Source organism: Primulina tabacum, chromosome 17, assembly GCF_025594145.1.
Source record: "Primulina tabacum isolate GXHZ01 chromosome 17, ASM2559414v2, whole genome shotgun sequence".
NCBI lineage: Eukaryota > Viridiplantae > Streptophyta > Magnoliopsida > Lamiales > Gesneriaceae > Primulina > Primulina tabacum.
This window is the reverse complement of record NC_134566.1, coordinates 4327772-4344300: the sequence shown is the minus strand read 5'-3', so window position 1 is coordinate 4344300 and position 16529 is coordinate 4327772. Positions and strand designations below refer to the sequence as shown.

The 16529-nt window shown below is 36.1% G+C and overlaps 1 protein-coding gene across 1 annotated transcript; it reads left to right on the top strand.

Moving 5' to 3' along the window:
* Positions 1 to 9651: 9651 nt before the first annotated feature.
* Positions 9652 to 15083, top strand: LOC142530328 (uncharacterized). Its single transcript, XM_075636109.1, has 7 exons — positions 9652 to 10903; positions 11013 to 11202; positions 12477 to 12580; positions 12697 to 12799; positions 12894 to 13192; positions 13814 to 14119; positions 14507 to 15083. The coding sequence occupies exons 1-7, from the start codon at positions 9749 to 9751 to the stop codon at positions 14849 to 14851; spliced, it is 2502 nt and encodes an 833-aa protein (XP_075492224.1). The 5' UTR covers positions 9652 to 9748; the 3' UTR covers positions 14852 to 15083.
* Positions 15084 to 16529: the final 1446 nt, after the last annotated feature.

Sequence of the window (16529 nt, the reverse complement as noted above, 5' to 3'; positions counted from 1 at the left end):
CCAATTAAATTTTCCTCTAAATCCTTACTTGCAAATTTGCACTTAAAATGTTCCATGATAACTTAGTGCTATGCTATTATAACCTCGAATTTCAACTTTTCTTAAAATTCCCAATATAAAAATATGGATGACCATAGTTATCATATATTGTTTTCTTTATTTTATACCCAAAATGTTCGTCGACTTATCATATTTCAATTTTAAAATCCCAAATGCATCTGCTAACGCTTAGATTTTTCAAGCCTAATATCGATTCATCCTTAAAAATCCTTGATTAAAATTTCTTATAATACTAAAACCAAGATATCCCAAGGTTCTGAATATTCTTAAAAGTTTAAATCATCGAAAATTCTTATCATTTAACCCATTCACTTCTCGCTTATTGCTAAACTAGTCCCCAAATTCCGTAATAATACAAAATCAATTCTTAATTTCCTCAAAAATTATCCTAATTGATCCTTAATTTCGAAAATCCTACGATTAACCCATAAGTTCTTAGCATTCTTAATTTTCTTCTACAGGTTTCCCATAATATAATTTCAATAAATTTAAACTTATTTACCCAAAAAAAATAATTCATATAACCAATCTTACTTTTCATCAACTTAAAATCCCAATTTATATATTTTCTTATTCCCAAAGTCGTTGTAATCCTCAAATAATTATTCCTTACGTCTAATTCCCAAAAATTAATTCGACTAGTAACCATGAATCATAAATATTTTCTTAGAAAATCTACGTGTCCCAAAAGCATTCGTAATATTTAAGATTAACTTATGACCCCAAAAGTAGAACGTCAATACTAAATCCCAAAATTCAACATGGTCCAACTCCACCACAAAACCAACATGCGTTGAAAAAAAAATTTCTTATTTCATATTGTATCACGTATAAAAATTCTAATGCACATAAAACATATATTATCATGAAGCTATTAAACATGTGACATAAACATATAATTCATGTAATTATGCAGGTAACATCATAAAATCATATAAAGCATGTAAAACTTACAAGTTTGAGGCCTGACGACTGATTTTTCCAGCGCTGATGGTGGCACAACCCTTTATAGGACCCTTGCTCTGATACCAACTGAAACGTCTGCTTATTCGTTTTCTTAAAAAGTACTAGAATTTTTTTTTTAAACCTCACATAGCATCGGCCGAACCATGAAATTTCATAAAATACTTTTGACATCATTTTAAAATAAACAACCAACTAACATTTTTTTCTAAATCTAAAAATAACATTTGAAAAGTATAGCCCATACTATAACCTCTCAAAAACCACTCATACTCATGATAAAAGTCATAAAATCTTTTAACATAAATCATAACATATATGCGGAAACTAGCGTCGGTCCTCGGGTCATGTGCACCTTCAGTCCAGTCAGATCAACCATCAAGACCTCCATTAGCATTATCATGATAACCTGCATCATACACACCTAGTGAGTCGAAAGACTCAACACGTCATATTCTTGATAACGAGTAATATGTAATACAGTTAACATATAACAGTGAAAAATATTTGTACTTAAAATATCGTTTTCATGAAGATACATAAACATAAACATTTTCGTAAACATTTTCATGATGCATAAAAACATTTTCATAAAAACGTTTTCATATAAACATAAACATATCACATAAACATATTCATATTCATATTCATATTCATGTTCATGTTCGTGTTTGTTGAATTCAGATCGTGATTGTGACTCGTATTCTTAAACGTATTGGGCGATGGATCCATCTAAAGAAACCACAGTACTGGGCGGCGGGGACACCAGCGACACTCTCCCCCGTCAACTGGGCCTTGGCCAACGTATTAACATATTCGTATTCGTATCACATATTCGTATTCGTATCACGTATTCGTATTTGTATCACGTATTCGTATCCGTATCCAAGGAAACACGATCGTCGGGCTCCTACTGGGACCATAACCCTCACGATATTTCCAACATATTCAGTAGTCACAATCCCTTCACATCCTTCAACACGTTATCATTACTTAATAAAAACGTGCATATAATATCATTTTTATTTTGAAACCAAGCATGCAACATATCTTTTAAATGTCCAATTTAAATCATAAAAATTCATAAACATTTTTAACTGATTAAAAATCCGTAAACATTTAAAATAAACGTGTTAACATCTTAAAAATTCATCAACATTTAAAATCGACATATTAACATATAAAAATTCATAAACATCCATAATCATGAAAATAATCATATTAGCATATAAAATAGCATTTAGGGCACTGCCATGACGTTTACTAATTTCTAGGTGTAAAAAGACCGTTTTACCTCTGGACGTAAAATTTCACATTTTTGATTTTTTATTAATTCCATTGACTCTAACATGTCCCAAATAATTATTTAAGCTCACATGAATTTTCTCATATTTTTATTTAGCTTGAATCGAGTACTTTTAATTTATTCTTTAAATATAACGTATTGATGCGTTTTAATCCCGAATTAAACCAAACCTTAATATAAAATTTCCAAATTAAAAACTTAGACTTATAATAATTATTTAAGCTTAACCCTAATTTTTCATAATTTTATAAGGCTTAAAACTATGCGTTTCAATTAACTCGTTAATTAGCGTTTCGTGCCGCGATTAAATTTCGAATAAAACCAAAACTCGTTATTTTGATCCCAAATTTTACACATAGCCTTTTTATGATTTATTCTACCCTTTCAAGTCATGAGCTACACCCGTGGACCCATGGATTTAATTTTTTTAGTTCTTAAATCTCGTTTTTGACCCTTAACCGAACACACCGAGCCATCCCCTAATTTACTCGAGCCACGCCCGAGCCACCTTGAGCCAAAACCTAGCCAACCCATCTAGGGACCCTACTGACCCATTAGGACCCATTGGACATGACCCTAAGCTCCAAAAACCGAAGTTACAACCGAGCTGCGGATACAGCCTTAAAATCCACCTAGGCCACTTGAGCAAACGAGACATACATGCTTCTAACCACTTCATGCTTAAACCGACCCGAACCGGACCCGAACCAGCCCCTAGACGTTACCCTTAGACACAAATTAAGACCATGGTTAAGCCCCTTTTTACTCATAATCAGCGCCTAAGCCCCCAAAAAAATCAGAAACTTGACAGACCTCTTATGAGGCCAATTTCTGTGCAGCTTTCGAGTTTCTGGTTCCAGCGCTCTACCCGACCATCCAGCCCATAAACCAACACATCAAGACTCATCTAGGACCCTAATACATGTCCCAAACCATAGTCAAGAGCCCTGGTCCAGCCCCTGATTGACACCCTAAGGCCGAACACCTACAGCCCCTCCATGAGACCCACTTCTGTACAACGCACGTTTCTGGTTCCAGCCTTCTATCCAGCACCACAGACCCTAAACCACCCTAACTAGGATCATCCTATGACCCTAAAGAGTCGACCTAGCCCAGCCCAGAGCCCCCAAGCTGAGCCATCTCTCCTGCACAAGCTGCTGCACATCTGCGCCACTTCCTTGGAACTCACGGGTTGGAGTCCTAGCTTGCTAGGACTCCTTTCCAGCCTCTTGTATCGAGTCCTAGCATGGCTAGGACTCTTCCCTTGACCCAAGCACGACCCTAGCTTAGCCTTGATCCAGACAAACCGAGCCATGCATCACCTTTCCCCTTAACCAAACCCCCAAGACACAATCACGTAATTGGGTTTCCAGCTTTAAACTTTCATGTCGTGCAGCGTTTTGTTGCTTTTGTGTGCTATTCTAGACCTTTAAACTTGTTGAAATACATGATTATTCATATCCTAATTCATGGCAGCCACTTAAACATCATATAAACATGATTTTGAATCCACAAACAAGAGTTAAACACATGCATATGAATAGTTGCGAAAATTGTGAATTGTGTGACTTATTTTCATGCAATTTCATAAACAATTATGTAATATGGTGTGATGATGAGTAAAAGAAGAATATGGCGTGCCTTTGCGTTATACACGCACGAAAAAACGTTGGCGACGAAGAACGACGGCGAGGAGACGACGGCTAGAAAACCTTAGCAAAACTTGAAGCTTTTTCCTTCCCAAAATTTTGTGTGTGCCGTGTCATGTTTTTGCTAGGGAGAGTTTGATTTGTAAAGGGGTGTGGGGCGTGTGAGTATGTAGGGTTAAGGGTGGGGTTTAACATATTTTATAGTCTAATTAATCACTAATCAAGCCTTGGCCCACTAAGAGGTTAATTAGGCCCATTAGTACTTAATTAAAATATTAAAAATAATTTAATTTAACTAAGTTTGTGAATTTATTAGCCGGGTTGCCAAAACGCTTGCATTTTTGTTAAAAATCCAACACCAATAAAAATTACGTCCCGGCGTATAAAATCACCTCAAAAGCCCATATTTTCAAAATTAATAAAAAAGCATCACCCATATTTTAAATAATTAAAAACATTTATTTAATAAAATCATTTTCCATTTTTTAGCCATCGGTCTTCGTTCCTCGATCGCAACTCGAATAACCTTTTAAAAATGAATTTTAATACAACCATGTAGAAAAATATATTTTTAAACATGTAAATATGCACAACATATTTAATTAATGCAATTAAAACATTTAATCAAATACAAGGGAATTTAATAAATCATATGCATGTGGTTCGCGTGGACCTTTAAATTTTTGGGGCGTTACAGATACCTTGGTGGCGTCCCACCAAATCCTCGCGGTCTTGGTTAGTAGAAAAATGGCACAGCTGACTTGATCTTTATCGTCAAACTGCAGATAATCATAAATAGCCTCCACAGCTTTGACCCATTCCAAGGCAACCAAGGGATCAATGCTTCCCTCAAATTCTGGTGGCTTCATCTTACGAAATCTTTCATATGCGCCTTCACTACTGGGCTCGGGCCTCACTTGCTCTCTTTCTCTCCCTCGGCCTTCATTCTACATCTGTAAGAGCTGCTGGATTTGCTCTCCATGTAACTTGGTCTGTTCTTTCAGTAACTTGCTAAATTCATCAACCACTCTAGATGATGAACTATCCTCCCCTTCTGATGCTTTACGCTTAGGCGGCATGATCCTATAATACATATTAATTTAAAACCATTTTCAGATAAAACATATCATACTTATTGAGGCTACACATCCATATTATATCAAATAATGCAGGTACATACATACCGAATTGTCGACAGCAGAAGAAGTCATATGCCAAATCATTGGTCCGAAAATCTTTGCTCTGATACCACTAAATGTAACACTCGAGACTAAAATGCATACTTAGTGCGGAAGCTTTAAAATATAATTTGGAGAAAATGTATACTTTAAAGAAATTTGGGCAGCATCTCCCCGTAAATAGGATATGCTACCTGTCTCAAGCAACACATAAACATATGCAAAATATTTTCATATACATCAGATACCATTTCATATAGTATCCACACATATTTTTAATTCAAATACAAAAACAACATTTTCAAGGTTTCCCAAAATAACCAAAAGTTCAACACATCAAAATAGCATCCAACCACTATCTCCAAAGTTTGGCATATTCCCTTCTCTCGCTTCGACAACTCAGGGATGATCAGTCTTTCTTACCTGTACCTGCATCACATGAACATAACTGGAATGAGTATAAAACTCAGCAAATGGAATCAATAATAACAAGGTACATATATATCATTTTATTGTAAAACATAAAATGTATAGCCTCAATTTCATTTTCTTGAAAACATTATCCTTCTCATTTCATAAACGTCGAATCATCATTAATATCATCCGTCAAGAATTATAATACAACAATACATAGGGATGATATTCATTTCATTGATCAACTGAAGAATTGATAGTTCTTATAAGATAGTTCATTCATTGCTAACCCTCTTCGTAAAAACGAATCTTATAGGAGGGACATGTACCTCTGCATAAAATGCATCTTATAAGAGAGCACATGTTTTCATCGTTAATTGGCCAATTACATTGCGGATTTAGAATTGCCAGGGGCAACACCGCTACTATCATTATCAATCCAATCATTCAATCATATAAAACTTCATTCATGCATTTTATCGAACACCTTAGAGGCATCATTTGAAGTTTAACTCCTTTCATTCAAAAATGCATATAATTGCACTACCATATATACATATTTACATATATATATCATGAATGGAATTTGAAAGGAGTTAACGTCATAAAATCATCAAAACACATACATATAGGATCATGTGATGCATTTAAGAATTGATTCCACTTACAACACTTGGAGCACTTGATTTCCTAAACCTTGACGATGATCCTACAAAAATAAACCCAAATAATAACCTTAAATTACCATTTAATCCAATACATCATCACAACTATCATCCCCTAACTCCAACATCTTCAATAACTCAAGAACAAGAAGAAAAACCACTTACCTTAGCTCCTTTCACTAAAAAGATGAAGTTCCAACTCCGGATTGAAGATTAATTGCTTAAAATAAAGATTGGAAAAATAGGAAAATGAAGAACCCTTACCTTACACGATGGAGAAGAGAAAGGAAGAGAAGGGAAATGAGAAAAATGAGAGTCTCCTTCGATTTTATGCCAAAAATTACCCAAAACACGTTTTTAAACATTGCTGGCCGCCCGAGCGGACATCTTTTTCCGCCCGGGCGCGGAACTCTCGGCCAAAATACATTTTTCTCGAACAAGGCCCGCCCGGGCGCACATCTTTTCTCGCCCGGGCGCGCGCTCTGCGCACAACCCCTTCAAAGATCGCTTCCGAAACGCCTCTTCCCTTTATAATTTGGAATAGTGGTAAACTGCAAAGTTGTAGCTCTATGTCTTGGCTTGCATCTCCAATTAGTTTCATTTCATTTGGAGGTCTGAGTAAAAAGTTATGCTAAATCTCCCAACATGTGTCACTGGAGAAACGACGAAACACACGACACACTTCGAGGCACTTTTGGCTTACCTTCCACAATGATTTGAACAAAACTCAAAATAAAAAAGTTATAGCTTTATATCTTATCTTTCTAATGGAAGTAACCTCACCTCATTTGGATCAATATACAAATTATTATGCTAAAAACCACAACTACTGCCACAATTTCATACCGTTTCAGCACTTCCATTACCTATTTGGCTAAGGATCAACTTTCTATTCTACCCATCCATTCTTTGTTTCATTCTATATCATTCAATACCATTCATATCATATTTTGAAGCCATAAACCATCACCATTACACTACATATCCCAAACGATCATCATAACAAACCATAAAAGTAATAATGAACATACTTAATCATAATCATTACCTTACATCATATGCATACAAATGTCTGGGTGTTACAATATCCATACCCGAAGGTAAGCGGTGAATCCCCGACTACAATGCATCAACTCCTATATGTTTCGACAAAACACCCAATCTTGCCACCTGATGACCCCATATGAGTCGATAAACAAGTCAAAGTGTAATGCTAGCACATAGAGTTTCAACGTTGTCCCGGGTCATAAGGACTAATGGTGTACAACCATAAACTAGGACGTTTCTACTCGATAAATGAGAACCACTTGGAAAGTCCTTTATGGAGTGTTGTTCAGTGCACTCTACAAGGAGCACCTATCTGCATGCTCGGACATCACAATGCCTCCTACTAATGAAACATGGTACTCACATCGCAGATACTAGTTACAAACTCGAGTGGTCTATATCCTTCTTAGTGGCGGCTGAATCGACTAGGATATGTTTAGAATATACAGCATTCCAAATATGAGTTTCATGATACTCATCATATGAGCATCTCATATTCTTTCTACTATTTGCATATTCAAGGACTTTATCTATGCAACATGCATGTGTATAAAGATAAAGATGTGCCAAAACAATAATTTCAAATATTATTAAAATAAAGATTGTTTATACGTAGAGTTTCATTGTGAACCCTCGGCCAACACTTAGCTCGACGTGCACCTACTCTAACACTACGTATTACCACGGTACCGGACGGCGGGGACATCAGCGACACTCTCACCCGTCAACTAAGCCTTGGCCTTACATATTATTGTATCATCGTATTAGTCACAATCAATTTACATTCTTCAACTTTTCATATTTCCATCACTTATAAAATTCATGCATATATAAATCATTTTTCTATTAAACCAATCATGCAACATGTCTTTTAGCATTAATGTTTCATCATAAAATTTACATAAACATTTGAAATAAACATTTTAACATATATATTACAGCATTCAGGGCACTTCCAGGACGTCTAACATTTTTCAGGCGTAAAATGACTGTTTTGTCCTTGAAACCCTAACTTCCCAATTTAGCCTTGGACCTTAAAACGACGACTCAAATCCATTCAGACTTAACATGACACCTTAAAATACACACCCATAAATATTTCTTAGACGTAAATTTTAGCTCCTCGACTAATTTCCCAGTTCGTATTTAAACTTAGATGTACATCCCGGTTTTGTCTCGTATTAACTCGAAAATTAACCAAACTTGAACCATAGCTTAATAACACCTAATCATACCATATAAAACCCAAATCAAGCCAATTAAGACCTTTGAAGAAGCCTAAATCAGCTACTAAATTTTCTGCCTATATGGATTGAACCCTAACCCATGTCATCCTCAAAACTTTCGAACCTAAACCGTAACTAATTGGACCAGCCCTTGACCAACCCTCCTAGGACCTAGACCGAATCCTTTAGGAACCCCTTAGACCAGCCCCTATGGTCCATGAATGTAAACGTGCACCATAGGCCCCTAACCATCGTGCGCGCGGGTTTGATGACCCCTAGACGAGTGCCTCTCCTTCCTGAACCATCCCGCCGTCCTTGGACCATCATGGCTCATGGCTAGGACCCTCATGAGCCCAACCCCTCGCCAGGAAAGCCCTTGCATAGCCCCCTTCCTAGTTTCTCCCAAAAGTCGAACACTAGCCACCCTTAATCCCACGATTCGTGCAGCCCTTAGCCTCCCACGTTCCAGCCTTGAATCATGCTTCTATGGATTCTTAAACACGTGGAAAAACATCCCTTTAAGTACCCCTACTATGCCAGCCCCTTTGTAGATCATTAGGAAGAGTTTCAAAAAAAGAGAACTCTACTTTTATGGATATAAAGTCATAAAAACGAAAATACAAGTAATGCATCTTGTTTTTCATGCAAAGAATTATTTTTTTTTCCATGCAAAGATAATTAAATATACATAAAATGGTGTGAAAGATGTTTGAAGGAAGATTAAGGCATGTCTTTGCGTATATTACGTTCGAAAATCAATTTTTGATGCGATGGACGTTGACGGAGAGAGATCCTTGCTGAATTTCCTTTCAAAAAACGTGAGTTTCCTTCAGAATTTCGTGTGATGTGTGTGGTTGAGTGCTGATGGAGAATCCTTGTGTTTTTCCTAGGGTGGAACGTGAGTTTATGTGTGTAAGGGTTAGGGTTTTTGGGCTAATTTTAATATAAATAACAAGATACAAGGTTTAGGTCCAATAATCATAGTATTATAGGCTCATTAGGCACATTAGATTGTAATTAAAATATTTTTTTATGATACTTTTCGAAAATATTAATAGAGCTTCCAAAAAGTCTCTATTTCTTTTAAAACACAGTTTTATATGTATTACAGTAAAAAATCATATTTTATGCACACGAATCCTTTTAGATACATAAATCTGTATGTTGCCTGTATATGAGGGCGTAGCTTGAAGATTTTTTATTTTCGAAAATTAGGTTTTGACATTTTGTCGTGTTAAGAATGGCGAGGAGACATGATTCTAGCAGCAAGGATGAGAAGCAGGAAATTAGGGGTCGGTACGGAGAGAGTTCGGATGAAGACAGGAGAAAGAGGCGGGAGAGAGTGGAGGATTCGGGGAGTGAAAGTTCGGGAAGAGAAGTGAGGCGTGATGGGGAAGAGAGGAAGGTTGGAGTTGATGCTAAAAAATTGGGTAGAAAAAGGGAGGAAGATAGGAGCTACGGAAGAAGGGATTTGTATCAGGGTAGCGATTCTGAAAGAGGCAGGAGGAGGCGTCAAAATGGGAGTGAGGATGAGGAGCGTGGGAAAGGTGAAAGGCGTGGGGAGAGGAAATATCCAGACCGTGGTGTGGATGATGAGGATGATAGGACAATTGGTCGGAGGAGGGAAAGAAATTATACGGAAGAAGATGCTGAAAATGGCCACAAAGGAAGGGAGAGGGATAGGGTTTCAGAGAGTGATAGAAGGGATAAGAGACGGCGAAATGAAGGTGAACGTGAGGATGATGATGAGAAAAGGCGGTATAGAGGTGGAGAGGATGGTCATGCGGAGTTTGGTAGCAAAGAGGATCACAAGAGAAAGGGGAGAAGGGACCAAAGGGGAGAAAGAGAGAGGCTGCACGATGATGATGTTAATATGGACAGGGGGAGAAAAGAGAAGGATAAGGATGGAGGAGAAGAAGAGAGTAGGAGTACGAATAAAAAAGGGGAAGATTTGAGGCCAACTGAGGCTGATAAAGTGGAAAAACCTAAGAAGAACGTTGGCACGGACATGGCTGCTAATTTGGGGAGGAGTGGAGGGGTTTATATACCGCCATTTAAATTGGCCAGAATGATGAAGGATATCGAAGATAAAAGCAGCATTGAATATCAGAGAATGACGTGGGATGCATTGAGGAAGAGTATTAATGGATTGGTTAATAAAGTGAATGCTACTAATCTGAAGAATATTATTCCCGAGTTGTTTGCTGAGAATCTGATTAGAGGGAGGGGTTTATTTTGTCGTTCATGTATGAAATCTCAAATGGCTTCTCCAGGCTTCACTGACGTGTTTGCAGGATTGGTTGCTGTGGTTAATACCAAGTTCCCTGAAGTTGGTGATCTTTTGTTGAGGAGGATCATTTTGCAGCTCCAGAGGGCATTTAAACGCAATGATAAGGTTCATGCTTCAATTTATTTTATTTGTCTTCCATTGGTTCAAGTTTCGTCATTTAAACAATATGTGATTCTTTAGTGTTAGCTCTGATGATGGTGAAACTTTTTGGCAGCCCCAACTTCTTGCTGCAGTGAAATTTATTGCGCACCTGGTGAACCAGCAAGTTGTTCACGAGCTTATTGCTCTTGAGCTGCTGACATTATTGTTAGAAAAACCTACCGATGATAGCGTCGAAGTGGCTGTTGGGTTTGTTACGGAGTGTGGCGCAATGCTGCAGGACCTTTCTCCTCGAGGTTTGCATGGTGAGTACTAGCAAGCCCAGTTTTATGCAATGTGGCGCTTCTACTTTTTTCACATTATAATAGTAACTTCTGTTTTTAGTATGATTTTTAAGGCGTTGATGATTACTTTTATGGCTCTTTTTTGTGATTTTGTCAGTGATATCTTGGTTAGGGTATAATTTGATAGCCATATAATTACTTAAAGCTCAAACTCATTTTTAAGCTTTAATGGGTGAATGATGTTGATTATTCTCTTGTCTTTAATTTTTATTCTATTTTGTATTATCCAAAAGTCCAAAATGCTCGTAGGTTGTAATTAAAATCTGAATATACATGCTTCATGTTGTGCTTGAAATTAGTTTTCCTTAAGAATTGTTAAAGCTGGAGGTTTTCCAATGAGATGAAAATACTGTTTGGTCTGGCATAAAGAATGGGCAATAGTCACCTTGGGGCATATAACAACATATAAGTGTGGTAGGTATGAAATCTTCATTTCATAAGCTTGACTGGATTATTGTGTAGAGAAGCTATTGTCATTTGTTCCGACAATTCTTTTATTGTTGATGTATATTATAGAATTTGTTGATGTATATTATAGAATCAGATTGAATTAAAACTGGAGTTGGCATATGGTCATTTCTAGCTTGTTAATTTGCATTCAGCTGACCAAAATTAATCTTGTTTTATTGGCCATCTAATCTAAGGATATAAAAATCTGTTATGAATTACAGAATCTTGGTGCTAGCTGGCTCTATGTTTCTATAGCTCTCATTTAATTTGAGAAATTTTTATTGGTTAACTTATATTTCATGAAAATTCATTTTATGGTTTTTTTTAGCTCTTTTATGGATCTTTTTTTTTTGAAAATATTTCGTTTTTACTTTTAATATGGAATCTGAATCTGCATCGCTCCTGAATTTTATGTTAGCTTCTGCAAGTCTGACTAACCATTGGTGACTTTAGAGTATCTGATATTTGATAGGTATAGCTTCTGTACAATGTGTTTTTGGATGTTAAAATTTTTTGTATACAATAGCACTGGTGTCTTTAGATTGTCTGATATTTGATAGGTATAGCTTCTGTACAATGTGTTGTTGGATGGTAAAAAGTATTGTATGCAATAGTACTGGTGTCTTTTGTCTGATATTTGAATGGTATAGCTTTCGTATAATGTGTTGTTGGATGGTAAAAAATATTATATGCAATAGCATCTTCAATTTTTTGTTGACATGTTGTGCCACTTCAAACGCCGTTATGCATATTTTTGTAATGCATTTTGGATTTTCACTCAACAGGCATATTTGAGCGATTACGTGGTATTCTTCATGAAGGAGAAATTGATAAACGGGTCCAATTTATTATCGAAGGTCTCTTTGCATTGCGAAAGGCGAAGTTTCAAGTGAGATCTCATTCAAAATTGTATTTCGTGGAGATAGAACACATTAAATCTAGTGTATTTCTTTTAAATGTTAAATTCCTTTGAATTAAAACTCTTTCATGATGCACCTTTTTCAGGGATATCCAGCCATTCGACCAGAATTGGATTTGGTGGAGCATGAAGATCAACTGACTCATGAGATCTCTCTACTGGATGAAATTGATCCCGAGATTGCTTTAGGTATATCAAGATGATAATCCGCTCTTCATCTGATACTTTTTCATTTTCATTTATATTGAACCTGAATGTTTTTTATATTTTAATTTAATTGCAGATATCTTCAAGACGGATCCCCAATTCTCAGAGAATGAGAAGCGATACGAAGAATTAAAGAAGCAAATACTTGGTGAAGAATCTGAGGATGAAGCTAATTCTGATGCAGCAGACTTAGATGATGAGGATGATGATGAAGAATCTGAGGAAGAAGACGAAGAGCAGATGAAAATAACAGATGAGACAGAGACAAATTTGGTCAATCTTCGAAGAACTATCTATTTGACGATTATGTCCAGTGTTGATTTTGAAGAAGCTGGACATAAGCTACTCAAAATCAAATTAGATCCTGGGCAAGAGGTGAGCTATATGATCTCTATATCTTGTCTCGTCTTTTTGATGAAAAACATCACGTGTAGTGTATTGCTAATGTGTCATAAGTAATGATTCAAGGAGACTTGGAGCATGACTTTAACCCTCATAATGGTCCCATGCTAATGATGGGTACTTACGGTTTTGGCTGTTACGCAGTCGATTTGAAGAGACAAGATACAACAACATACAAGTGGTGTTTAACATCATTAGATGGACGAATTCCCCTTGTTTTATCTTTTGTTAGGCAGTACTAGGGAAGTCGAGGAGTTTCTGAATTATGTGACCTGTTTTTATGTGTCATGACATAACCTAAATCGATGTCCCTACTGTTGGGAGGCTATAATTTCATGCTTCACCAAATTTTCGAAGTGGCAAGAATAGCAATCTGTATGTTACGCGTGGTCAAGTTTTGGTGTGGCTTACTAGATCTTAGAGAAGTGCTGTTTTTTGGAATTATTTACTTCCCAGGGTATATCTGAAAACCTGAGGATGACAAGTGGGCGATTAGTCTCTTGAAATGTTATATGTTATGCACTGCTTATTAAATTGTTACATATATTGCATGTTGATATCTTTCCTTTTTTGTTGTCGGTTTTTTCTGCGCAGATGGAGTTGTGCATTATGTTGTTGGAGTGTTGCAGTCAGGAAAGAACATACCTCCGTTATTACGGACTTCTTGGGCAGCGGTTTTGTATGATAAACAAGGTCCATCAAGAAAACTTTGAAAAGTGTTTTGTTCAACAGTATTCCATGATTCACCGACTGGAGACCAATAAATTACGGAATGTGGCGAAGTTTTTTGCCCATTTACTAGGCACAGATGCGCTTCCGTGGGATGTTCTGTCCTACATCCGGTTGACTGAAGAGGACACTTCTTCTTCTTCCCGTATTTTCATTAAAATTCTCTTCCAGGTACGATTACATTAATATCTCTCTTACTGCTATCACCCTATTTTTTGTTTTTCTTGCTGTTTGATTTTATTATCGGTTGAATGTTGTATATTCGTATTGTTTGCTTCTTTGTAAGGATACTCTGGACACATTATTCCTGTAATTATTGAAGATTATAGACAAATAAAGGTAGATTTTGCAGTTTTTTTTAAATCTTAATTGAAAACTCAAAGGTACAAGTTTTTGTTATCTTGCGGTCGATGGTTTATGTAGAGAGCAAGAAACAAAAGTGAAGAACTTGAACAACATGCTTGGCAGATTATATATTTATTTGCCTGTGTGCGCATCTTATTTTGAACTTTTGACCAAATGATGCAAAATTTTACTTTTTAAGACTTCTCACTGCAGGAATTATCTGAGCACCTTGGCATTCGCTTGCTTAACGAGCGTCTCAGTGAGCCCACAATGCAAGATTCTTTTGAATCTATCTTTCCTCGGGATACTCCCAAAAACACTAGATTCGCGATCAACTTTTTCACTTCCATTGGGCTCGGTGGAATCACAGAAAATCTGAGAGAGTATCTCAAGAACATGCCACGACTCATCATGCAACAACAGAAAGCTATATCAGAATCAGATGATGAATCTGAAAGTTCTGGTACGGAGACAGAATCGAGATCTGGCTCGAGTGATAGCGAAAGTGAGACTGATAGTGATGATAGGCGGAGATGGAAGAAAACTAGGAAAAATTAATGATTATTCACAGCGTTGCCAGGTACGATATTGGATAAGGTTATCTTGAAGTATCATTTGTGTGTTCTCCACAGGGACAATATATTAGATTTTTTTGCAGTTGATCTTCATTGCAGAAGTCGCTGTATTTTGTAGCAACTTTTAAGGGAATGCTGTTTTTTTCCTTTTTCTTTTATTAATGTGTATAATGTAATATTGCAAATTTGTTAGATGTTTGCTGCAGTTTTGTCAAGCTTGTTGTGGTATGGTGTGTGACCCAAATATTCTAAGTTGCAAAGCAGAAGTCTGTGTTTTGGTCCCTTGAAATTCTGCATCATACATGGTATGTTTTAGCAATGAAACGTATCTAATTTTGAAGTAATTTGGATGTATTAGCTTGGGTGTTATTAGAATAAGGAAGACCGAAGTCAAGCTTGGGTGTTATTAGAAGAAGGAAGACCGAAATCCTCCTGTCACTGGTTCCTGTCTATTTCTACTTAGGCGAAATGTTCAATGGTAGTCTGATCATCACCATTAATGATTTATAATTTTGTATGATAATTTGGAAATAAAAGCATGATAATTTTCCTAATTTCAAATACGCCTGTTTCTTGATGTTTTTGTGGCTATTGTTAGTATCTCATTTTTATTTATTTGGTCACCCGGCTAATTGTGTCAGTGTAGCAAAATCGATTAAAGATCACATGAGCAAGATTTGAGGAGGGAATACTTTGGGTCACAGTTTCCTTGATGGTCTCTATCGCTCCTTGGTATTGGCTATATGGTTGAAACACATTATTGTTCTAAATGGATGTCGTCAGTAATATCGCTCAGTTTTGCTACATCAAAATTATTAACATATTTCACTTATTAGATAATTATAACATTGACAGGGTTGGTTTATGTGGTTGCATCAGGACAAGATGTTTTTGTGTAATGCACAAAAATATATTTCAATTTCATTATTAACATATTTCACTTATTAGATAATTATAACATTGACAGGGTTGGTTTATGTGGTTGCATCAGGACAAGATGTTTTTGTGTAATGCACAAAAATATATTTCAATTTCATTTTTACATATATCTATATCTCTTATGGGAAGCATTGAATAACCCTTCAAAATATTCTTTATTATCCTTTAGTTCCTAAAGTTAGAAGCATATGATAGTGATCATGAAATTTGTTTACAAGTTTATGTATATCTAAATGTGTTTCTAATTTTTAGTTGATTCAGCCGTCTAAAATAAGAATATAGGTCGCTTGAGCTTGAGACTAGCATCTATGATGTGGTGTATAATGTTTGATTGGTAGGAGCACGAAAATGTCAAAAACACAGTGAGTTATCATACGATGAATCACTTAACATACCTCTCTCGGACTTTTCAAGTTGTTATCACTTGTTGAGTGGATAATCACGTTATATAATCACAAATAGTCATTATTTTTTATGTAAGATGAGTAATTAAATAATGTTTAAACTTAAAGAAGCTTCATACAATATAATATCATCTAGATAATGTGCAAATAAATATATAAACTCCTCATCGGATGCTTTAAAACATGCTTCAACTTGTTCTACAATACCAGCAATATGATGTTCATCCTATAAACTCCTTCTATAATAGGTCTCTTACACAACTTGCATGTGATCCAATCATTTTTTTCTTTTTTATACAACACCCCATATTCCCAAAC